The following is a 23,689-nucleotide window of genomic DNA, read 5'->3' as shown; positions in this document are numbered from 1 at the left end:
AGGCATTAAATAACTTCTGTGTATTACCTGAACTATTTCCCTCTTTATTAACACGTAACTGCATTTTGAAGTGTGGACACTACATTCTGAGGAAGAAGAGTAGTAGGTAACTCACACTGTTTCTGTAATCTGAATGTATGACCCCAGTCTGCTAGACAGTCTCCTGGACAGCCTGGCAGTGATCTCTTGGATAGAAAAGCACCCACAGCCCACAGTCCCTTTTCCAAGTCAGTGTATACAGCTTCTCCAGTGTTTTGAATTTAATTTCAGTGTTCTTAATTTCCATATACTCTGGGTGTTCATGTTGCTGCTGCCATCAAGCATTAAAACCCAGCAGAGGACACATGCAGGAAGGTCTCAGACCTTTCACCTTTATTTTTCAAAATCCATTAATGAGCCAGTTTCTAAAGCATTTAATGTGCTACACTGATCCCACAGTTATTTTGAGTGCTATGGTGCAATGTTACAGCACCTTGCAGAGCTATAATACAGTGACAGATAAGAAACACTTCTAACAACTTGGTACTTTTTAAAAAGACTCACATAGCATAAAACTGAGGTGATTGGCGGTGATTTATCAAGATCCTTACTGATGCTGTATTTTTTCAGTTCTTTGGAACTTCCCTGTTACTTCCACGTTTTTAGAAAGTTAACCTTTACAGAGTTCTCTAGAAATAATTTTAATACTTTTGCATAAAACCAGTCATCCTGTACCTGTAGTTCTCAGGCCATAATGGGTGTTTTAGGAACAGCTAATTTTGAAAAGCTAATCAGCAAAAGAAGCAGAGCAGGAAGCACCAGACAAGTCACTCAGACACCTGCATGTCACCCTTTCCCCTGCAGTGTTGTGCTGGCAGCAGAGCTCATGTATTTGTACCAAGCTTTTATGGGAGGGTGAAAGCTAAAGTGAAAAGCGTCCAAACCAACCTCTGTTATAATGGCTTTTTGCTCCTTGACCCTCCTGGCTTCTTCTGGACATTGTTCAAGGCTGAAGACTTTGGAAAGAGGCAGTGGTTTTCCACTTCGGCACAGAATGGCTTGGCACGTCCCCACATTGGCCACTGTTAGAGAAAAGTTGCTGGCTGGATCAGCCACCTCATGATGAATATAGCACAGGACAGCAGAGGAACCCAGCTTCTGCCCAGCCATGCCCAGCTTCCTGTGGGAGGAGAAGGTGTAGGGAGGCTCCAGACTCCAGTGACAGGCATTCTGGAAGGCTGCCTCACCCCACCTAATACACTGAGATACCAATGCAGGTCCCACCAGGACCAGCTTGCTCACTGTCCTACCTGTGGGAGACGAAGAAGGTGTTGGACATGAACATGGTGTCTGACTGCTGTACCTCCTCCAGGAGCACATCGGCCATAGTGCATTGCAGCAAGCGGGGCAGTTCTTCGTTCTTGTCCCCATCGAACATGCCATACACAGCCTCCAGCCCCTCTGCAAAGCTCCCCAGGGCCAGGGATGACACACACAGCCTGTTAGAAAAGCATACAAGCAAAGTTAGTATGTCTCTAAAGATTACATGGTGCCCAAAACTACAGCCATCAAGCACCTTGCTGTGAGCGCCATTCTCACAGGGTAGCAAAGCAACTGTCCCTACAGTTGCTGCCCCGAGAGATGTACAGCTAGAGTTTATTACTGGAACTCCCAAGCCCTCCTTGACCACATGCAAGAGAGGGCAACAGGCACAGCCAGAAAAAGAAAAAGCATCTCTGCTGGAATGGGAAGGAAAGTCCAAGTGTCCCAGAATAAGTGTGAAAATTGAGAGAAAAGACAGTGTGGAGGCTTGAGTTACCAAGACTTAATAAGAGATCTGGAGACACAAAGGGATGGATGAGCTCTTGAGCAAAACAGGTCTGCATGGGTGAGCACTCTGCCCAGCATCCTGATAAGACAAAGTGTCAGCATCCAGCAGACCACAATACTCACTTATTTCTTTGGCCTGCCATCTCAGCTACTCCGTGACTCCAGAAGGAAGAAGTGAGTGCCGAGTCTGCCGTGAGGGAGGGCTTAGCATCAATCTTCAGTGTAGTAATGTGACTACAGAGAGAAGAGAAGTCATGCACTTCTAGAACCTGCTGAACAGTTTGTGGCCATAGGACCTTGTCCATTCTAGAGTTTTAGATAGCAGTTTGTGGAAAGAACTGCATTAAGGAGAGGAATTTAAGGTCTTGGCCTTCTGGAGATGTCTGGCTGCTCATGCTGATGCCTTCAGATTTTTATATATTTGTAGATTTTAATACAGCTGTATAGTTTCTCACACTTAGGTAGAAGCTGACAGTTTCTAGACCCCTTTCTCACAGTTTGTGCCATATTGTTAAATTCTGTTTCACGTTCTTTTCAAGGGAAGAGACAGCTGGCAGAACCTCATACCATCTGAAAAATTGCTTGCTCTGATGTTTTGGACCGAGACATTTTCCCACCTACAGACAAGTCTCAGCCGCCTCAGGTAGGGAACATTATAACACTATGCAGTGTTGTGATGCACACTTTACTATCCCATTTCTTCTCCTGGGAAGGGTTACCCATCTCCCTGTGCAGGTCACTACTGGGTTGACATCCCAGTGGCTCACCTGAAGATATCCAGTATCTTGTGTTCTAGCACCAGGTTTGTGTTTCCGCTCAGGTCCAGCTCTTGCAAGGCACCTGGCAGTGCCTCAGGGATTAGGATTTCAGTTAACTCATTGCAGCTCAAGTCCACAAACTGCAGTAGAAACAAACAGCACAATGACAAAGAAAATACCCTTTATTGTGTCATGTCATCAGTTACTCCAGTGCTCCTTACACAAACATCATACAGCCCTGTTACTGATTGTTTCCCACATACAGGTCATGAAAATGGGGCTGGCTTGTCAGGAGAAGAAGGATTTATAAGCAATAACGACTTGTAACTTGCAATAGTCAGGACTCCAACACCGAAAGACTAGGTCACACTAAAGATAAAAGAAGGCCTCTATATTCAAACCTGCCTAGCTATAACAACACTGTCCACTGTGTCAAATGCCAGAAACCAGAAATTCCGAGTCAGAGATGGGTTAAAGGTGAACGAGAGATAATCTTTGATCAACTCAGACAACAGATCTAGAATGCATATTCTGTGCCCTGTTCTTGGGTTGATCACGAAAAATCACAGAACCACAGAATGGTTTGTGTTGGAAGGGATCTTAGAGCTCATTTCCTTCCACCCCCTGCCGTGGGCAAAGACATCTTCCTCTAGACCAGGTTGCTCCAAGCCCCATCCAACCTCACCTTGACCACCTCCAGGGATGGGGCAGCCAGTTTCTCTGGGCAACCTGTGCCAGGGCCTCACCACCCTCAGAGGGAAGTGTTTCTTAATACCCAATCTAACCCTGCTGTCTTTCAGTTTAAAGCCATTCCCCTTGTCCTGTCACTCCATGCCCTTGTCTAAAGTCTCTCTCCAGCTCTCTTGTAGACATTTTAAGTACTGGATGGGGCTCCAAGGTCTCCCTGGAGCCTTCTCTTTTCCAGGCTGAACACCCCCAGACTGTCTCCATAGGAGAGGTTTCCCAGCCCTGTGATCACCTTTATGGCCTCCTCTGGACTCACTTGTAACAGATCCATGTCCTTCCTGTGCTAGGGACCCCAGAGCCGCAGGCAGCACTGCAGGTGGGGTCTCACCTGAGTGGGGCAGAGTCCTCACCTGCCCTGCTGCCCGTGCTGTGGGATCAGCCCAGGACACAGGGAGTTTCAGGGTGCCAGAGCACATGGCTGGAGCATGTAACCCCAACGCAGGTACAGCATCTGCACTTGGCCTTGCTGGGATCTTCAGTTTCTCTCCTAGCAGTTACTCTTCATTTTCCAAATATTCCTCTGGTATGTCTTTATATTCTCCATATGAATACCTGAATACGGGGCAAATGCAAGATCTCTGGAAAGATGCTGATTTCATTAGAGTGTGCAATAAGTGTGTGAAGTAGCTTGCAGTTTGCAACTGTTGTAGGAATTGTTTTCAGTTTGTTGCCACTCAGATTCAGTTCTTCCAAGTGTTCCAGCTTACTAAGTTTGCTGAAAGGGAAACACAAAAACAGTGTCTTACAGATAAGTCACTTTCTGAAGCTGCAGATGAGCTATCCATAGACACTGCCCTTTATGAGCTACTTCTCTAATTTATTGACAGGAGAACAAAAGTCCTAAGAGATGCTTTAGTTTGCACACAGGGTCCCCAAGCCTGGCTTGGATTTCTACAACAGACAGGCCCCCTCGTTACCACTGCTGAAGCTGCACCATCCCCAGGACTAGGTGTGTATCCCTTGGTCCCTCTGGATAGCACAACCAGAAGGACAGGAACACCTACAGACAATAGTACCCTATGCCAATCTCCCTGGACAAGCTTCTCCTCACTTTGTGTGTAGCAATGTCAGGCTTTTGTCATTAAGCTACAAAGACAACATCTCGCTCTGCCTCTGGCTCCCATACACACCTGGGGAGCACTGTCTTGCCCAGAAGCCTTGCTGACTCACCTTGCAGGGAAAGTGTGCAGGTTGTTGTTTGCCAGATGCAGGATCCGTAGGTTTGGGTGTCCCACCAAGACAGGGATGCACTGGTCTGTGAGGTTGTTATTGGTCAGGTACAGCAGCTGCAGCATGCTCAGACTCTCCTCCCCAACACATGCGGAGGGCAAGGACTCCAGACTGTTTGCAGATGCATTCAGGTACCGGAGGCTAACCACAGCAAATGCAAAAATCAGACTTCACATCACCCAAACCACTCCATTAACAACAGGAAAAGATGCTATAAAAATGCCAGTTTAGGCGGCAGCATTAGACAGAAGGCCAGACAACACTGTAACATCCCTACTCACATGAAGATTTATGAGTTTCCTAGTGACTTATTAGCTAAATAGCACTGTGGATGCACACAGCATTTCACAGTAAACAGCAAGTACTGAAGAGCCTGTGGGTAATACCGGTGGAAGCAGACAACATAAACCTTTAGTCAGACTCTTTAAAAGCCAGTCTGACTCCTGCCTGAATAGACAGTTATGAAGGGCTGTTAATTTGTAAAGGTCTCTCTTGTTGTTCTCCAGTGACCTGACGTACTTTCTGCTGCAATATCTGAAAATTTGTCTGGCTTCTTTCCTTTGCATCTGAATTTATGACTACTTTTAAAGATAAAGCTCTCCAGGTAGTAACATGATCTTAGAAACAGCTGCAACTGAAGCTAATTCTTCATCTGGCCGTTGGGTTAGGCAGGCCTCTGTGTTCCTCTAGTTAAACAGTAACATGGATTGATTCCTTCCAAACAGCTTGATAGCTTTCCTAACGGCACCTGAATTACCTCCTCATAAAGGGTGCACCTTGTCATCTCTTATGCCTCTTATGCAAGGACAGTCAGGTGCCACTTTAAGCCTTTATAGCTACAAAGGATAATGCAGACAAAAGATGTTTGCTACTGACACTCACTTCAGAGCCTTGAGAAAGAGTGTCTCTGGGAGTTTAGTCAACAGGTTGTGCTGAAGGTCCAGCACCTCCAGTGGAATGTGTTCTAGAAGAGGTGGAAGGCTGTGCAGATGATTGTGCCCCACCATCAATTTCCGAAGGCTCAAGCTGCTGAGGATCCTAGAAAGACACAGGGTTTTCTATTTAACTTCGTTCATTCCGCTTGACATCCACAGAGTGGGAAAGGTGGTATTTAATCCACTTAATCTGACTGTACAGCAGAGAAAAAATAAAATACACTGATCCATAAAATATAAACAATTACAAAGCAGAACAACACACAGGGTAAGATGCCTCAGTCACTCAGAATGTTTGGAAGCATATCTACATTTCCCTCTATGCTACTGCAGGTTGGTATCTTGTGATGCAGGTCTGTTGGTGTGCCCTAACCCCCAACCCTGTTTTCAGTTGCAGGCAGAAGTGCTTCGTGGTACCAACCTAAATTCAGAGCTTTAACTAGCTGCTTAGCACTCCTGTATTATTTTTGAGGCAGTAAATTATTCTTTGCATAACATACTTAAAATTTGGTCTCTTTCATCCATTGATATGGCTGAAATTCTCTTCTAACTTCTCATTATCATGTCCTTGTTACATCTTTTTCTTACTTTTGATGTGTATCATTTTTCTGTGACAATCATTAGAATGTTAATGCTGATCAGTTCCTATGCCTCTTACTTTAACTTCTTCAACCCCTGGTCTGCATTTCTTCCCTGTCACCCACTCCTCCATTCAATTTTAATACAGCTTACCCTAGACACTGTCATTCATCACACTCTCGCCCCCACCAAACACCTTTGTTAGGGATGAGAACATTCGTGCTTTGCATCTTCCCAGGATATGCTCCATACCTTGGAGAAGTCGTAAGTATCTGCAAAATTGTATTAGTTCCTGGCTCTCTTTTACCACATTTCTGCAGAAACTGAAAGCGAAATGGGGAGAAAGGAGCTGGCTGATGGTGTGCTGTGAAAGCTACTTTTGAGATCAGCTGTATTGTATTGTCCCTTTGTGGTAACTCCCTGTCAAAGGTAAAAGACGCAATTTCTGTAGATATTAAGATCTCACCTATGACCTGTGTTCACAGACACAATGGTAATACAAATAAATCATAGCAATGTGTTCTATGTCAGGTGCAAACAGCTGCAGTAGCAGCCAAAAGCACAGGATGAAATTACCTAGCCCCTGTTGTTCAAGAGGCTGACTGAGAAGTTGCTTCTTTCCAACAGGTGAATAAAGTATTTTTGATGCTGCGTAGATAAAGTGGATTATATCTCTGTACAACAAGGAATAGAGCAACTGGAATAGCACTGCTTCTCTTTGTTCCCAGACAGCCCACTTGGGAGGAAAGCTCAGCTCTGTTTAGGAAGGTTTGCTGACCTCAGTGGAAGCTCCACAAGGAGGTTGTAGCTCACATCCAAAACTTCCAGTTTCTTTGCTTCACAGGCCCAGTCTGGGATACACTGTAGTTGATTGCTGAGAAAAGCAAGTGGGAAAAGCTAGGCACCAGCATTCCATATGGAACAGACCTTGTTTGAATGCTGCATGTCTAGTGACAACCAAACCAAAAACAACAGGCAAAAAATGAACACCAGCATCCAAGTTAGTCATGTGGAATTTATCTCATGGCTGAGCCTTGTAATACAAACTGAGCTGGTGCACGACTTAGGAGGGCATCCTGTCTTACAGGTCCCACCATGCTGCTCTAAGGGCAGACACAGGCAATGAAACCAACAGCAGAGATCAGTGGCAGCTACTCTAAATGTCTGCCCCACAGATCTCCAACACTGAACCCAGTAAGCTGCCACAAGTTCAGTGGTCTCTGCTTGGCGATTTTTGTCTGATCACAGCCTACAGCTGAAGGACAGCCAGTCACATGGACAGGGCATACTGTTTCAGAGGAGCTTCTGGTCTGGGAAACTTTCATAATTCTTTAGTGCTGGGCTTTGAAGTTTTATTGTGTTTAATTGCTCTCAACTCTTCTAAAAAGCTTAAAACTTCCAGAAAATTTTGCAGGAAACAACAAAGATGTCCAGATACTTGCTTTAAATTCTGTGCTGTATGGTCACTTACTGAGAGAGTTCTAGACATGTCAGTTGACCAGGAACCGGATAAATATTGACAGCTGTTAGACCTGATGAAGTAAAGCAAATAAGTATGATTGCAGAGCTTCAGAGAGAAAACAGCACAGAGAAGCAGCTTAGCTATCAAATGAGGCTCTGTCTTTCTTTATGGAGACTCCAGGTCTCTGTTGATCCTTCCTAACACGGAATTCACACTTCATACATCTGCCATATGGCACTACAGCATCTTACTATCCTGTTTCTCCATCTGTCACGTGGGGCACCAGAACAAGGGAGAACTGTACTTTTCTTTGTGGCCTCCCTAATAGGTCTCACTGGAAATGAATTCCTTGGACAGTAACTCAACACCACAACCTCCCCGCTGTTCCACAGCCTGTGCCCACACATGCACATGCAATCCCTAGGGGGTAACCTCAGAGGACCCAGCACATACGGCCTCACCACAATAACATCAGTGTAAGTATTTTTTTTTATGTGTGGGAGAGGTCAAAAGGCTGTTTTTCTTTGTTCCCAGGACTTAAAGGGAGAAGGCAGGTGAAGAAGGCAGAGACATACAGTTGCTGTTGGCATAGAGAGCCCGAAGGGAAAAGCCACTCAGCGTCAGCTCTTTCAGCTTATTCCGCTCACAGTGCAGCTGCTCCAGGCTGCTCAAGGAGCTCAGATCCAGATCTGTCATCTGATTGTCTCGTAAATCCATGTAAGTCACAGATTTGTTCCCCTCCAGAGTGTCAGCTGCTGCTCTCTTCAGGTTGTTCAGCCTAAACACTCAGAGATGAGTTAAAAAGTCAGAAAATAGAACACTGAACACTGGACATCAGTACGGAGTGGAAAAGAAGAGTTGTGGTGAAAGCTAAAACCAAAGGTGAGCACAGTGAAATGTGTGAGGAGCAATGGTGAATTGCAGGCAGTCACTACAAATAAAGACATTTCCTTTGTCTCCATTACCATATGTAACCATTTTACTAATTCCCCAGTTTTGAAGAGATTCTGAAGAAAGATTCAGATTAGGAAACAGAAGCCAGGCCAAGGGACAGCTACTTTGCACTGACATCTGAAGCTAATGCAGGGAACAGATACTAGTCTGCCTTGTCACAGCAAAAAGCTCTTTGTCCCCTTCTGAGAGCACTGCAGTTGGCAGCCCGGAGAATAAAGATCACATCTCTAGGGCAGGGAGGCAAGAAAGGCAAGGAGAGATCAAAGAGCGGCCAAACTCAGGGTAACAACATATCACAAGAGGAAACTGGAGGGCTGGGTCACATTCAGTGTCAGGCACTGTTCAGTTAGCCCTGCTTTTCCAAGTGGCTTCTGCACACCCTCAGAAACAGAACTCTCTAAAAGCTGAAGAATCAGTAAGACAAAAAACTGCACCAAGTTTATTGCAAAATGTACTAGAAGCTACACAGCTCCTCTGCTGCAACTGGGAAGCAGCAATCTGGTTTACAGACACCTGCAAGCTTTCTCCCTTACCTCAGGTCCACACTTTTGATGTGACTCATATGGTTCAGCACTGCCAGGTCCAGAGTCTCCAGCAAGTTCCCTGCCAGGGCTAGTTTGTCTAAGGCAACGAGTTTCTCACAAATTGCTGGCAGTTCACAGAAGTTATTGAAGGAAAGCCCAAGACAGCTGAGCTGCTGCAGGTTTCCCAGCTCTTCTGGTAAGGATGTAAGGAAATTGCCATCAAGCCAGAAGGTCTGGAGACTGCAGCAGTGAAAAAGAGAAAGAAAATTATTACACAAACAGTAGTGAACATCACATTTAGTATTTTCAGTGCGTTTTCTTGTACAGCTAGCTGGTCTCATTGTGGCTGTTTTTTAAAGACACCTAACAGCTAATTTTATTCTTATATACAAAAAGTTACTGAAGTGCTTCTATCATGCATGTAATAGACTTGGAACTGCATATATGGAATACGAAATAGTTCTTAAATTATTTTGGAGGTAAACTTTTAATTGTGCCAAACACTGTAAGTTAACACAAGCAAAATACAAAACAGTGCTTATGTTTAATCACAATACCTATCACAATACCACACTGGTGGCAGATTTTTACATTCTAGCTGTCTGTTCCAACACTGGGAAAAGAACAGGGAGGCATTCTGTTGTAAGATGAATTGTTTCAAAGTCTGCATGGCTTTTGAGACTCAGATCCCAAATATACAATTTCCCTTGTTATGATTATGTTCCAACAGAGAACTTCCTGAACAGTATTTAGTGGTGGTAGAAATGCAATCTGAGGCCACAAAATCTTATTAATAAGGGCTCACGTGATCATCAAGATAACTGGACCCATAACTAAGCTGTAAACCTTCCAAAAGTGTAAGCCTACACACAGCTTTTTCCTCAGTTTACATATGGCTAAAAGATCATTCTGGAAATTACTTACATTCACTGTGGCTCCAGACACTCATATTTTAAAAATACAAGCTGGAGGAAAAGCAGGCCACAATGAACCAACAGCTTGATATTGATGTTTATCTAAACAAATGTAATAATAGTCCTGCAATTATATTTACCTAAACTTAAGCTTTTGTACATTTGGGGTAGCTACTGGGGAAAATGGACTAGGCTTTTACTCCAGCAAACACTTTAAGACAAAATTTTCAGAGGGGATTGGCCATGTAGATCCATATTAAAATCCGCTAAACCAAAAAGCAGCCAGTTCTGCAGAACACTGTTAGAACACACCAGTGCTGACAGAAATCACTCGACCCCTGTGAGGTGTCACTACAGAAAAGTTTTCTGTAATAAAGCTTCAATAGAAACTGCATCAGTACTGAAAATATTAAATACAAATAATAAGTTCAGAAAGTCACACAACTCTGCAGCTGCAGAAAAATGCACATGGACTGATTTGAGAAACAATACAATTGCCTTCAATGCTTCAACTGCATCAAATTTCCTCACCTTTTCTACACCAGCAACCGTGATTGAGGGATTGCACATCTTGGTTCTTCACCTTCTCCTGGAGTCAAATCAATCATTCAGCCTTCATATGCCGAACAGGCTGCCCTACACTCACACTTTCAGAAGCAGCACCTGCACATCAGTGGTGCTCAGCTGAGGCATCAAAGATGGTTATGATCACAGGTTAAAAGAACATACTCACTTCAGCAGTTTGCCAATCTGACTTGGCAGGTAACGAAGTCCATTACAGGAAATATTGAGCTCTGTCAGAGTAGAGATCTCACACAAAGATACAGGAAACTCTCCCAGTCGATTATTGGACAGGTTCAGACTCTTCAACTGAGAAAACCTATTGGCAAGAACACCAGTTAATTCACAAACCTACATGGTATCAAAAGCAGAAACATACAAAACCAGTCATAAAGAATTCTTACATCTTTGTACACTGGTGATACAGTCAGCTAACTCATTACAGTAGTTCCTGCAAATTTCATTTTAAGGCACTGATATTTTTCTCAGTGGTCATGCTGGAAGTGATCAGATACCATGGTTTTACTGCAGAAACTGGTAACAACCTTCTACCCTGACTTGACAGGCTTCCTCCTAGTGACTTAAGATTAAGGAGACTAAAATACTCAGTTCAAAAAATTTACCTTCAAAGAATTAACTAGAGTAAAAGTCTACAATTAGGCAGCTTGGGAAAAGAGCTGAAAACATTCACTATGACTACTCTGAAAATAAAACAGAAGAGGAGAATCCCTTTTTCAAGCTGAGCCCAACAGAAAGCTGAGCAGAGGTCTGAAAGGGAAAACTAGGAAAGTGCTCACTTCGTGCTGGGAAGTCCCAGGACCTGCACCCAGAGGTCTCTGAACAGGATTCCATGTCTACAGTGCCCCTGGCTCCACAGACTGTCCCAGGTACTGCTCCAAGTACTGACACAGCCCCACAGTCACCACGGTCCCATCTGCACTTAACAAAAGGATTGTCTATTCCATCCCCTTCCATCACTGTGCAAGGTCCAGATAGAGAGAAGGGGTTTGCATGGGCTGGGGTGACATACAGGATATTCTTCTCCAAGAGTTCCTACCTCCTTCCACAGGAAAAAAAAGTGTTTTTCCCCAAGTAATAACCTCTTCACCCCAAACTCTAACCACCAGAAATTAATTCAGTGGGGTATCTCACTTTTATGAGATAACTGCAAATTTCATGTACCACAGAACTGCTTCTTGGAAACATGCAGTTCATTCACCTGCCCCACTTATCCGAGTTATCGCCAGGCATTGGTGAGTAGCTCTTGTTTTAATAAGGTTAATTAGCTGGAGCGAGAACATTGCTTCTAGCTTGAGATGTTTTGAAATATAAGACTGAAAGGTTCTGAAGTATTCTTATTTTTTATAGTGACCCTTTATCAGATCCATATTTGGAATGATCTGAGTAAGAAGTACGCATTACATTTCTCCATTTTGCTTTATAATCTTTGGGGGTGGTTGTTCTTTTGAAAGACAAAGCAAAGCTGAAACTTGGACATGGAGTGTTTGCTTGGAGCACCCTGTCATATCAGGGCACAGGCATTTCATGTTTGCTGCAGCCACAGACTCTCCAGTACTGCAACGGAAAACCAAAGAGAAAGATGCTGTGTTGGTAAAAGCCTTACTCAAGGGAACACATTGCATAATGCAAAGACCTAACAATGATACAAACCCCAGAAACTTGCACATAGACCTTCACCACAATATTGGAGAAGAATAAAACAATGAGAATAAACCTAAAGATTTGAATTTTCTCATTATCCAGTTCAACTTGAAGAGATTTAGGACAGGTCACAGCATTCTGGTTTTTAAAGCAGCAAGCACCTTAATGAAACTGTTCAGCAATAACTATAGCACCTGTCCTTAACACCAAGCAGTATTTCTCTCTCATTAGCAAAGTGTGGTGAGAAGCTGCCCCAAGAGACACAGCACTACACACAACAGCACAACCAATGTTTAGAATTCATCCCTCTGCAACAATATCAAAACAAACACAAAAGGGGCATTAAAGTTTCCAAAAGCTGAAGGGAAACTGGCACATGGGACAACTTGGCCTGAGATTACTTGAGCAGTGTTCCATACTCAGTGAGGAAGACAATATTTAAAGCTTTTTGAGTTCTCCTTCTGTTCCTTCTCCTTTGCCCCAATAAGCTCATGTAGGGATGTAGAAATGGAATGCAAATGCCAACTGTCCTTCGAGCTGTACAGATGAACCAGGTATTATAGGGAATAAACATCCTGATATTGTTGTGGCTCCTCAAGTTTTGGCCTGTGCTTTCACAGGGCATACTGACATAACAGCAGAAAGGTATGGAAACAGCAACAAGGCTTCCATGGGATGACCATCCTCTGCTCAGCAGCCCGAACTGGTGATGCCCTAAAACATTCCCAGTTTAACACAACAATCTGTTCTGCCACCAAAGCAGCCCAGCAGAACTCTTTATCAGCTGGCTCAAATGGTGGTAAGAGACATGCACATGTATAACACGTGCGTGTGTACACACATCAATGAAGATCAGATCTGACAGTGTTTCTCAGAAAGGTAGTATGTTAGGTAAAAAATAAGCTAACACATAACAAAACAGACAGGGTAATTTAATGCCCTTTGCTTAACGTTTTCCCTTTAGTTAATTATATTTGTTCCATTTTTATAGTTAGAACTAATTAGACTTAGAGATTTAGAGAGATGCTGAGAGGAAGAGATCTGATCATTGCTAAAAATTCTGCTGTTAGAAACTGACAGTCTCAAGGCACTGATGGCACCTACTGCAAGTGAGCAAGGGTCTTCTTGCGGGCTATGACCTGAGAAACATCCTAAAAACCCGAGAAATGAAATACTTTCAAAAGGCAATGAGCAGCCTTATGTGGGCTACCTAATGCTACCTGTTTATTCAAGATTGTGTGAAGTGAGGGCTTCTTTTATGGCTTTTGTTTGTTTGAGGATTTCAGCTTCATCAGACATAGTCACTGCCAGGAAAAGAGGAGAGTTTCTGACATGTCAGATTTCTTGTTGACTACATGCAAGGTCAAAAGAAATTTCAAGCCCCTTTGCTGATCCTGTGAACCAAGGATACCGCATTTTAGAAAATAAAGCTCTGGTGTGGTTTTCAACATCATACAATGTATTTAAAGAGAGAAGTAGAAAGCAAAACCTGAAATTATTTTAAGCCGCTTTTTCAATAACAGAATCTATTACAATTCAGCAGTTTGAAAACACTTAAACAAGTCTGGAATTAAAAAAAAATAGACTAGACTTGGCTCTCAGTGAAACTGCAAAGAATTCCCATAGGTGAGCAATTTTTTCCCTGTATACCCATATGGATACCTGGGTAGCTCATGACTCTGTGAGAAGAAAAAATGAAGTAACACAGTAATAGGCCCCTAGAGACAAACAAAACAAAACCACCACCACTCACCACTCCCACTTTGCACCCACCCCTGAAAAAAAAAATCCAAACCTCAAAACCCCAAACAAAAATAATAACAACAAAAAGGCAGTGTTGCAAAGTTTATCCAAATGCAATTTTCTTAAGGCATAATGTGTTCAAACAGTGCCATTGGACAATATTACTCCAGGCTTCCTATTGGCTTTCGAAATCCACAGAGCAACTCCTTGAATTCTGCTTAGCATGGCTAGTATAGTTATCAACAGGCTAATCTTCCTTTAAATTTTTATGGGTTTGGGGAATTAATTTAAAAATATTTTTGTAAGACACCTTTGCTTACCTAAGATGACTACATCATGCTTCCATACCATCACACAACTGCCACTCTCTTAAAAGCATTTCATCACAAGCTTCCAAAGCAAAGCTGGAGTCTCACAGGCCCTCTGCCCATTTCAAATGCACATTAAGATCTTGCCTAAACAACTTTTTTCAGATCTAAATTTCTTCTTACCAGCACTTACTCACAATAGCAGCATTATGCTTTCTCTCACCTTCACTTTATACCCCAAGATGTTCTGTTTAACAAGCAGCCTTATATTACTATTGCATCATGTCCAAATAAATGGCATGTCACCCTACAAGGCTCATCTCAGATCAGAATTAGCACAGAATCTGTGGAAAGAGCTCATGAATACTCTGAGTCGTTGGAAGCTTATGCCTGCCTGTGCTGTCCAGTTCTGCTTCCAACCACCTCACTTGTTACGGCTTCCTGAAGATCAGTCTTTTTATTAACGCCGAGAGAACTGGCAATACTTTATCCCTGGATCCACATGTCAAGGACTCCAAATGTAGAAGAAAAATAATTCTTTGCAGACCTGCAAAGAGAGTCAAGACTCCCTGTTCCACTTGATCTCATAAAATTGTGTCGTAGGTTGAGGTAGGCGATATCTTGACTGTAGAAGAGGTGCTCAGGTACTTCCTCAAGGCTGTAGCATGAAAGATCAACCATGCTAAGTCGCATAGACACAACCTGAAAAGGAGTAGAAAGAGCTGCAGCTGTGCAACAATTTTTCTCTGAAGTCTAATGGAAGGCTGAAGAATGCAACTAGCAAACAGTTTGCAAGAACATGAAAGAACCCCTTGTACCCACCAGGCAGAGCCATGGAGTACAAATCTATGCCATTTGCTCCATCCCTGACAAGGATGCATAGCTGGATACCAACCAGAACTCATACAAAACCTTTCTCTGTATGCACACTGGGCACTGCCTAAAGTTTAGGCTGTAAGAGAGCCAGTCTAATAGAGAAAAACAGATTTTTGGCTTGGGAAACTCTATTGAGAAAGGATGATTTCTGAGTGCCTTCCAAAGGTACAAGTAGCAAAAGAAAGCAGTAGATTTTCCAGTTCAGTTCTTTGAGGTTTACAGATCCTCTGCTTGGCCCAGCTGCATCTTCTGGAACTCTGCCTACTTCTTTCTTTTGCTAGTTTGTTGAGGGTATAAAATGTATTAAGCCTTTTCATAACAGGTTATGGTTTTGCCAACACTTTATAAAGTCTTTGCAAATATCAGATTTCCTTTCATTAAGTATGTTTTGTTTCAAGGTCTTTGATGCTTCATTTGACATTTTATCACCAGGTATATCCTGAACTTCGTATTTCATTCTCTCTCTCTCTCTCTCCCCCTGTATATATATCTATCTATAATGAAATCTATACACACCCATATATACATGAGTTATACATATACCCACATCTATGAGGCTAAAGTGTGGTTCAGCATTAAGTTATCCCCATCTAAGCACACTCTACTGTGAAATAAAGCAGTTCTGATGCACATGTTCCCCCACTGACCCACAATCTCTGTGTGACACAAAACTCTCAGGGCTGCCCTGTGGATGCCCAGTTCACACTTCAGGCAAATTGAAGTATGGCAACAAGTGCAATTTGTAGGTTTCTGTGGCTGTAAAGTCAGCCAGTCCCTGGGGTTTGCTCTAGTGACCTGTGATAAAGTTATTCTCATAGATGCTGCAGGGGTTAAAATAATGCAGAACTACTACTCAACATTGTTGCATAGGTAGAAAAAAACAAAAGGCTAAAAGAAAGCCAGTGTGTCCAGAGCACAAAGGAAATAAAGAAAGCTGGAAAGTATCCTATGTACTTTCTCCAGCATCCCAGCTTTATGTCTGCCTGCAGACCAAGCCTGCATCAGAAAACCCTTCCCATGCCTGCACCCCGCCCGAAGCACAGGGCCCCTCACCGTGGATGCCCTGCGGTGCCACCGCTGGCACTCTGCCAGCGAGTCAAAGGAAACATGGTACGTTTGAGCCTGTGCTCCAGCCGAGGTGAAAGCCAGGGTGTACTGCCGACGCTTCAGTTCTTCCACCTGCAAATGGGAATGGACAACAGTCTGCTTAAGCTCCAGCAACCACAATCGACCTGGAGTCTAGGGTGAGGTATTAACAACCACTAGTAATATTCTATTTTGCTGAAAACACAGCTGTAAAGTCACTGGAGAAAAACTCTGTAGTAAATCCTGCTTAACACTTTTCTGCTGAAGTAGATCCAAGAAGTAGTAATTTCCAGGGTGCCCATTTGCAACTACCGTGAGAGCAGAACTAGTGTCTCTTCATTTTACTGGCCTTCAGACTACTACTTAAGCAAAACAAGCAGAAAGGGGTTGTGTGTGTTAACACAGCAATCTGTAGCAAAAGCCTACGTTAGCCTCCTGTGGACGACTCCTGACACTACAATCTCTTCTTCCTCCCCACGCTACAAGGAGCTAACCAAAAAAAGCCTCACCTTCCCTCCAATGAGAGGCAAGATGTGCATCTTCCCTGCATGGCTGTCCTTCACCGAGGACACAATGAGGCACGTGCCACAGAGAGTGACTGAGCGTTCTGCCCACTTGTGCAGCTGCGTTTTTCCTTTGCGTACGTTGTAGACTCCAGAGAGCAGGATGCGATCCAATTGTTCCACTTGACATGGTTTTTCTGAAGAAAAAGGGATCATTAACATTTACTTTACACATGTTCTTTGTTCTCATCTGCATGTACAAATAATACAGATTTAACATGCAAAACCAGTTATTGTTAAGAACAAGTAGACAAGTTGCACTTTAAAAAAAAAGTCTCACCAACAGGACAAGCAACTTCCTCAGTCAGTGCAGGAACAGCTGAGCAGCACCACTGTGTGCCTCCCAAACAATGTTAGAATGGTTGCCATGAAGTGTGTTTTTAAACTACAAGTAACAGACTTAGCAAACCTACATGCTTGCCAAGTATCCTTCATTCAGATGCAACAGGAAAGCAATTTCAAACTCTCATTCAGTCAGCTAAAGTCACAGAAACCATCAAATAAGTGCCTTCTGCTGGGCTTTCTGGGAAGGCCTGGAAAATCAGCTGTAGAAGGAAGTTCTTTCCCTGAAGATGACTGCTGTGGTTTTGCCTGGGATACAATTAATTTTCTTCCTAGCAGACAACGCAGGGCTGTGTTGTGGATTCTGTGGGAGAATAGTGTTGATATAACACTCTGCTGTTTTGGTTGTTGCTCAGCAGTGCTCACCCCAAGTCAAGGACTTTTCAGTGTCCCATTCACTGCAGCAGGTGCACAAGAAGATGGAAAGAAGCATGGCTGGGACAGCTGTTCCAAACTTGAAAAAGGGATATTCCACATCATGCCCAGTGTAGAAACTGGGAGAAGTGGGCTCAGGAAGGGGCACTGGTCAGCATGTGATGAGAAACTGTATTGTGCATCACTTGTGTTTTATTCTTCTCTGTTATTTTCTTTCTCATTACAATTACTGTTATTATTTTACTTCATTTCAATTATTAAACTGTTCTCAGCCCACAGGTTTTACCTTTTTCCAATTACCCTTCCATTCCATGGGGGAAGCAGTGTGTGGGTGAGCAACTGGTGTTAAACCCCAACAGGTCTTTTTTGTGCCACACCTGGGGCACAAAGGGCAGAGACAAACAGATCTGACCAAAGCATGTTAAAACAGAATTGCTATAAGCATTTATTGTATTGGCTTAATAGTGGCTAGTCACAATGTTGATTTATTTGCTCTGTTTTGTTGCACTTGTTCTCAGGGTTGCATTATGCAACACCTTACCTGCCATAAGGGCTGGGTTAAGGTTATCATGCTGTACCTTGTAATCTGGTCTATGTGCTCAGCACAGCCCTCAACTCTGTGCTCTGGTGCCATATAGTGGAAAATACCCATAATGACACTGTTTGCCTTTTCCCCTTGGAGACTCTGCCTAGAGCACATCCTCCTTTTCTCCTCGTGGCTAATTACAAGATCATTTGGGAATTCTGAATATCCTTGGGATGTTGAAACCAGTATGGTCCTATGGCTAAGAATCATGAATGTGGTTCAAGTCCCATTTAGGGTGAAGCAATGATTTGCAGCTACTCTCATCCTGTGACAAGCTCTGTGGCTACTCAGACCTGACTGGAGTCCTGCTGCCGCTGAGTGCTGCTGTAATGGACATGCTGGAACTCCAACAGGCAGGGGAGTAAAGGCAGACCAGTGGTGTCGCAGTTGATACTGCTAATGCATTCTTCTCCATCTCTTTGACAGCAGAGTACAGTTCACTTTCACTTGGAGGAATGTCCAGTACACCTGGGATCAACTGTCCTAGGCATGGAAATGCAGCCCCACCATCTGCCATGGCCTGATCCAGACTGCACTGGAACAGAGGGAAGCTCCAGAATACATGCAATGATATCAGCAATACATGGCTGATCTCACGTGGGGCAACACAGCAGAAGAGGTTTTTGAAATGGAATAGAATAGTCCAAATCCTTCTGAAAGTTGGTTTTGCCATAAAACAAAGGTCGGGTGACCTGCACAGGAGATCCAGCTTTTTAGGAATAAAATGGCAAGATGGATGTTATCAGATTGCAGTGGATGTGATTAACAAGATAATAGCAATGGCTCCACCAACTAAGCAAGAGACACAACCTTTTTTAGGCATTGTGGGATTTTGGAGAATGCATATTCCAGATTACAGTCTGATTGTCAGACCTCTTCATCAAGTGACCTGGAAGAACGATTTCAAGTGGAGCCCTATGCAACAAGCCTTTGAACACATCAAGCAGGAGATTGTTCATGCAGTAGGCTTTGGGCCAGTCCAGACAGAAGAAGATGGAAAACATGTACTGTTTAGTACAGCTGGGAAGAACAGCCCAATCTGGAGCCTCTTGCACAAAGCACCAGGTGCTCTCAAGCTCAACCCTTTAGATTCTGGAGTCAAGGATACAGAGAATTTGAAGCCCACTATACTCTAACTGAAAAAGAGATACTGTCAGCACATGACAGGGTTTTGAGTTGCTTTGGAAGTGACTGGCACTGAAGCCCAGCTGTTCCTGGAACCTTGCTGGGGTGCTGGGCTGGATGTTCAAAGGGAGAGTCTCCTCTATGCAACTGATGCTTCATGGAGTAAGTGGGTCACACAGATCATACAACAAGCTCAAACACGGAACTTCAGTCATCCAGGAATCTTGGAAGTGATCATAGACTAGCCAGAAAGCAAAGATTTCTGAATGTCACCACAGGAGGAGGTGCCATGTGCTGAAGAGGCCCCACATAAGGACCAGAAACTGAAAGCAATATGCCTTGTTCACTGATGGGTCCTGCTGCACTGTTGCCCAGCCGTGCCTATCTCAAGCCAAGGACTTTTTAATGTCTCCCAGATGCTTTTTAAGATTCTGTCCACTGTTTACACTATCTTACTGCCCAGGAATATTTTCCAAATAGTCACTTAATTGAACACTTTAAAGAATAGGAATAAGCCTGACCTGACAGAGGAATAAGTTTCAAGTGTTAAGAATTTCCTCATCTAAAATTTGTATTTCATTTTATCCTAAATAATCCCCAAGACAGATGCTGGCAACTGGTACTCTGTTCTACCTAGGAAAGGATACTTCTTTTTGAAGTTGCTGCTGACATGCCACTGCTCTCTTGAAATGTCCTGCAAGTGTCCTGATACCCAGAAGCAGCAGGAAGCTGCAGGGATTCATATTCCACTCCTCCCTTCCCCCCAAAGTCAGACAGAGGAACTGAGTAGCCAACACATATGTCAGACAATGACAAAAAAACTCACTAGATGGGCTGGAAAAATATTCTCACTGTTGGTTATACATGCCCCACTTCCAGACACAAACCATACTGCAAACATTTATTAGGAGCAAAAAATTAACTAGCAATTAAAGCTATTATACTGTTTCTCAGTTAGACAGCAGATCTTCAGCTTGCCAAATCTAAAGCATTGTCTTGATGTTCATACCTGGCTGAAAGTAGCTGAAACATTTAGTTGTTTATTTACAACAGTAGTTTTGTTTCAGGGACATGAAGTTTGACATAGATGTCCTTTATTAGTGAGAAACTGTAAGCATCTACAGAAGAAAATTGCTTTGATTTCACCAAGCTGAAAGACTAGCCCCAGACTTTTAAGAGACCAGTATTATGGGACCAAAAGTGGTATCCTACTGACTGCCACAGCAGCACTGTTCCAAGAATTACTAAGCAGCTGCACCAGTCCTCCACTTCCCTAACTTCTCCAAAACCATGACACTTGTGTCCTAGAGCAGGTCCAGGGGAGGCCACGGAAACAGTCAGGGGGCTGAAGCACCTCTCTTAAGGAGACAGGCTGAGAGAGCTGGAGTTGTTCAGTCTGAAGAAGGCTCTGGGAAGATCTTCTTGCAGCTTTTCCATATATAAAGACAGCTTATAAGAAAGGCACAAAAAGACTTTTTACCAAGGCCTGTAGTGACTGAACAAGGGGCAATAGTTTTAACCTGAAAGAGGGCAGATTTAGATAGGATATAAGGAATAAATGTTTTACAATGAGGGTGGGCAGGCCCTGGCACAGGTTGCCCAGAGAAGCTGTGGCTGCCCCATCCCTGGGAGTGTCCAAGGCCTGACAGGGCTTGAAGCAACCTGGGCTGGTGGGAGGTGTCCCTGCCCATGGAAGGGGGTGAACTGGGTGATTTTATGGCCCCTTCCAACCCAACCCATTCTGTGACACCATAATTCTACGTACTGTTTCTCTGGGTAAAATCCATACTTCCTCTCTTATGTTCTCAGCTGCAGGCTTTGCAAAATTATCATATACTACTCCATAGCTTTCCTTCTAATTCCTCCGTTAACTCTGAGAATCACTTTGTCAGCACTTGCTTCTACTTTCTGAAAACAGGTCTTCTGAATACTCTTCAACTCTTATACTTCTTCCCTTACAGCCTCTTTCTAACAAGGACCAGCCTCCTATGCTGATTGAAACTACTCAATTCCATTTTCTACTCCCAAGTTTCACTTCTGCAATCCAATGCTTTGAGTGTCTGATGGCAACGTGCACTATTACTAACCAGCTGGCACCTACACTCTCTAGTTACAGGCTGTGGAGGTATTTGACCAGGACCTTCCTCACCCATATCCACACATTTTTTATAAATACAATCACCAGGCACATCTAGGCAGAACTGCAATATGTTTCTGATCCCACTGGGAGCTCCAAACCATCAGCTGCAATACTAGAAACTCGAGACAACAGAGCAATCCCATAGACCTATCTTCACCTCAAGTCATAGGACCAAGAGAACTACAGAACTGTGAGTTTACTCTATTAATCTTGAAAGTGTTTTACTTTAAGAAATGCTTCCTGGTTCTTTGGGTGCTTGATGCAGCCCTCTATAAAGGCTGATGACTGGCTTCAGCTGAGTTCCAGCTCACAGTTACAGCTACAGGAACAGTGACAGTGTGCACACACACAGTTTCTTACCACTGTAAAAGCGAATCATACAGCTGAGATCAGAATTTGCTGCCTCTTCCTGCATTCTGAGAGGATCATCAAAACCCAACCCAGCCAAGTAGTCATACACAATCTGAAGGGGTTTTTCTGTGGGCTCCAGCCTCCTGTTAAAACATACAAGAAAATGGTTTGAGAACAAGAGAAACATTAAACAAGTCTCAATGCAGCTGAAATGTGAGGAATACTGACACTCTGGTTGCTGTGCTCCTCTGAAGAGGTCTTCTAAGCATGCACCCTCGGGGCATCAGCACCTTCACATCCTGCCCGAGGGGTCTGCTAATGGGCCATCAAAGGTTACAAAAAATACCCCATGACTCACAGTTAAATCACCCATTGTGGAACTCCCCGCCCTGGGGAAGGTACTGGGCATTCCCACCTGAACCTGGGTTTATATAATCTTGGGGTTTGGGGACTTCTGGGACCACTCATTGGATCCAGAGGAAGACCAGGACCTCAACAGACTGTGACCATCATCCTTCTCAACAGGTTCTCCTTTCCTTTTACTTTGTACTCAGGGGGACCACGGGGGGCTCAGCACAGGGGCCAATGAGAACACCATTCTGTTCGTGCCCCAGGGTGCTGGGTTATACATCTGGGTTTTGTGGGTTAAAACCAGGTTTTTCTCTGTATAATTGTATTTATTGCAATCTTTTTTATGAAATTGTAACTCTGACTTGTAATCTCTTTTTGAGTTGGGTTCACTTCTCCTGCCAGTTTACCTTTAAATCAGCACAACCGGTATGACTGGTCCCTGTACCCACACACTGCACAGATCTATTGGTTCTGCTCAACAGTGTTCATAATCCTCGATCAAACCTGCTCCTGGCTGTTTGGCAGGAACCATATCCCTTCAATCCACGCGTCCTCCTGAACCACAGTTTTGGTAAGTTACAGCATCCTTCCTCTCCTCTGCAGAATTTAGTACACTTGTATTTTTCATCAATAAATGCAGTGCTACTGGAAGGCAGCGCTTTCCAGGGAATACTGTTATGCTAAACCATTTACCTGCAGCACTGACCTCTCAGCACCCATCCCTCCCTCCAACCACGCCCTCCCGAGCATGACCTTTTTTTAACCACAGGTTATTAACAGAACAACTGAACAGTGCAAGTTTACATTTCTTCATTCAAACATTCCTAACTGCACATCCAAAACAGGATGCTTACACTGAGTAACAGTTTCCAGTTTGTAAGGTATCAGCCAATGAGTTTTACTAGTTTGTGCATTGCTTTTCTCCCCAGGACATCAGAACACAGAACCACAGGACACTTTGGGCTGGAAAAGACATTTAAGTCATCTACTCCCACTTCCCACCATGGACAGGGTCATCTGCAACTAGACCAGCTTGCTCAGAGACTCGTCCAACATCTCTTTGCAATAAATGATTAATGCCTTTGGCAAGCAAGCTTGAAATTTCAAAGCATCAAGATCCTGTTTGTTCGGTAGGACTTGTTTTCCACTAAATTTTGTTGACTTGCACACATCGTTTATACTGCAAGTCTTAACGTGAAATATTTTGTTGCTGTATGTACCAAAACTTTCTGCTTCTTCTAACATCTTTTCAAGAAAAACAACATTTCTGATTCTTTTGAGTGATTATATCAGAGTATTTACACTGTTACTGACAGCTTTACAAATGTCATCTCATTAAGGCAGAACCGATTTCTTACAACCTGCACCATTTACATGTGCCCAGGCTCCCTTTGTAGTCACCAGGATACATCTCAAGAAGAGGTAAAATCACAACCTCAGGTATTTCAAGCAGATACATTGCAACTCTTTCACTTCACACACAGGACCTCTGGATGACTCTCAAAGTTCTGGTGCAAAATAAAGTTTCTAGCCTGAAAAGACAATGTGGTTGATATGCAGCTGACCCAGAAAACCAGTTCTTACTGCTCAGTGCTTGCTAAGCCTGCTTAGGGCAACTTTGGCTCACCTCTTTTGTTTTTCCACAGAAATACATCACTTACTAGCCATAAGGCTGTATTTGAAATAACCCCTTTCTTCTCACTTCAGA

At 43.5% G+C, this 23,689-nt stretch overlaps 1 protein-coding gene across 4 annotated transcripts in view; it reads right to left on the bottom strand.

Annotated features, from left to right (window-relative positions):
* The window catches only part of PHLPP2 (PH domain and leucine rich repeat protein phosphatase 2), a 34,919-nt gene that overhangs the window by 6,575 nt on the left and 4,655 nt on the right, over positions 1-23,689 (bottom strand). Inside the window, exons 3-18 of one of the 4 annotated variants that reach the window (XR_011698914.1) lie at positions 21,640-21,773; positions 16,658-16,848; positions 16,116-16,241; positions 14,734-14,888; positions 10,646-10,792; positions 9,008-9,238; positions 8,096-8,298; positions 7,530-7,590; positions 6,837-6,932; positions 5,427-5,582; positions 4,485-4,685; positions 3,867-4,029; positions 2,577-2,707; positions 1,933-2,043; positions 1,290-1,478; positions 928-1,061 (exon numbers count right to left, since the gene is read on the bottom strand). Coding sequence is in view for 3 of the 4 variants with exons in the window: in XM_071567928.1 (XP_071424029.1) it covers positions 928-1,159; positions 1,290-1,478; positions 1,933-2,043; positions 2,577-2,707; positions 3,867-4,029; positions 4,485-4,685; positions 5,427-5,582; positions 6,837-6,932; positions 7,530-7,590; positions 8,096-8,298; positions 9,008-9,238; positions 10,646-10,792; positions 14,734-14,888; positions 16,116-16,241; positions 16,658-16,848; positions 21,640-21,773 (2,527 nt within the window). In the remaining variant the exon portion in view is untranslated. Of the gene's footprint in view, positions 1-927; positions 1,160-1,289; positions 1,479-1,932; positions 2,044-2,576; positions 2,708-3,866; positions 4,030-4,484; positions 4,686-5,426; positions 5,583-6,836; positions 6,933-7,529; positions 7,591-8,095; positions 8,299-9,007; positions 9,239-10,645; positions 10,793-14,733; positions 14,889-16,115; positions 16,242-16,657; positions 16,849-21,639; positions 21,774-23,689 lie in introns of all 4 variants that reach the window. The other 3 variants (XM_071567928.1, XM_071567929.1, XM_071567930.1) reach the window with 3 other exon arrangements.

This window comes from Pithys albifrons, chromosome 12 (assembly GCF_047495875.1).
Source record: "Pithys albifrons albifrons isolate INPA30051 chromosome 12, PitAlb_v1, whole genome shotgun sequence".
Taxonomy (NCBI): domain Eukaryota; kingdom Metazoa; phylum Chordata; class Aves; order Passeriformes; family Thamnophilidae; genus Pithys; species Pithys albifrons.
Note: the sequence above shows the minus strand (reverse complement) of the source record. Positions and strands in the feature narration are given on the sequence as shown.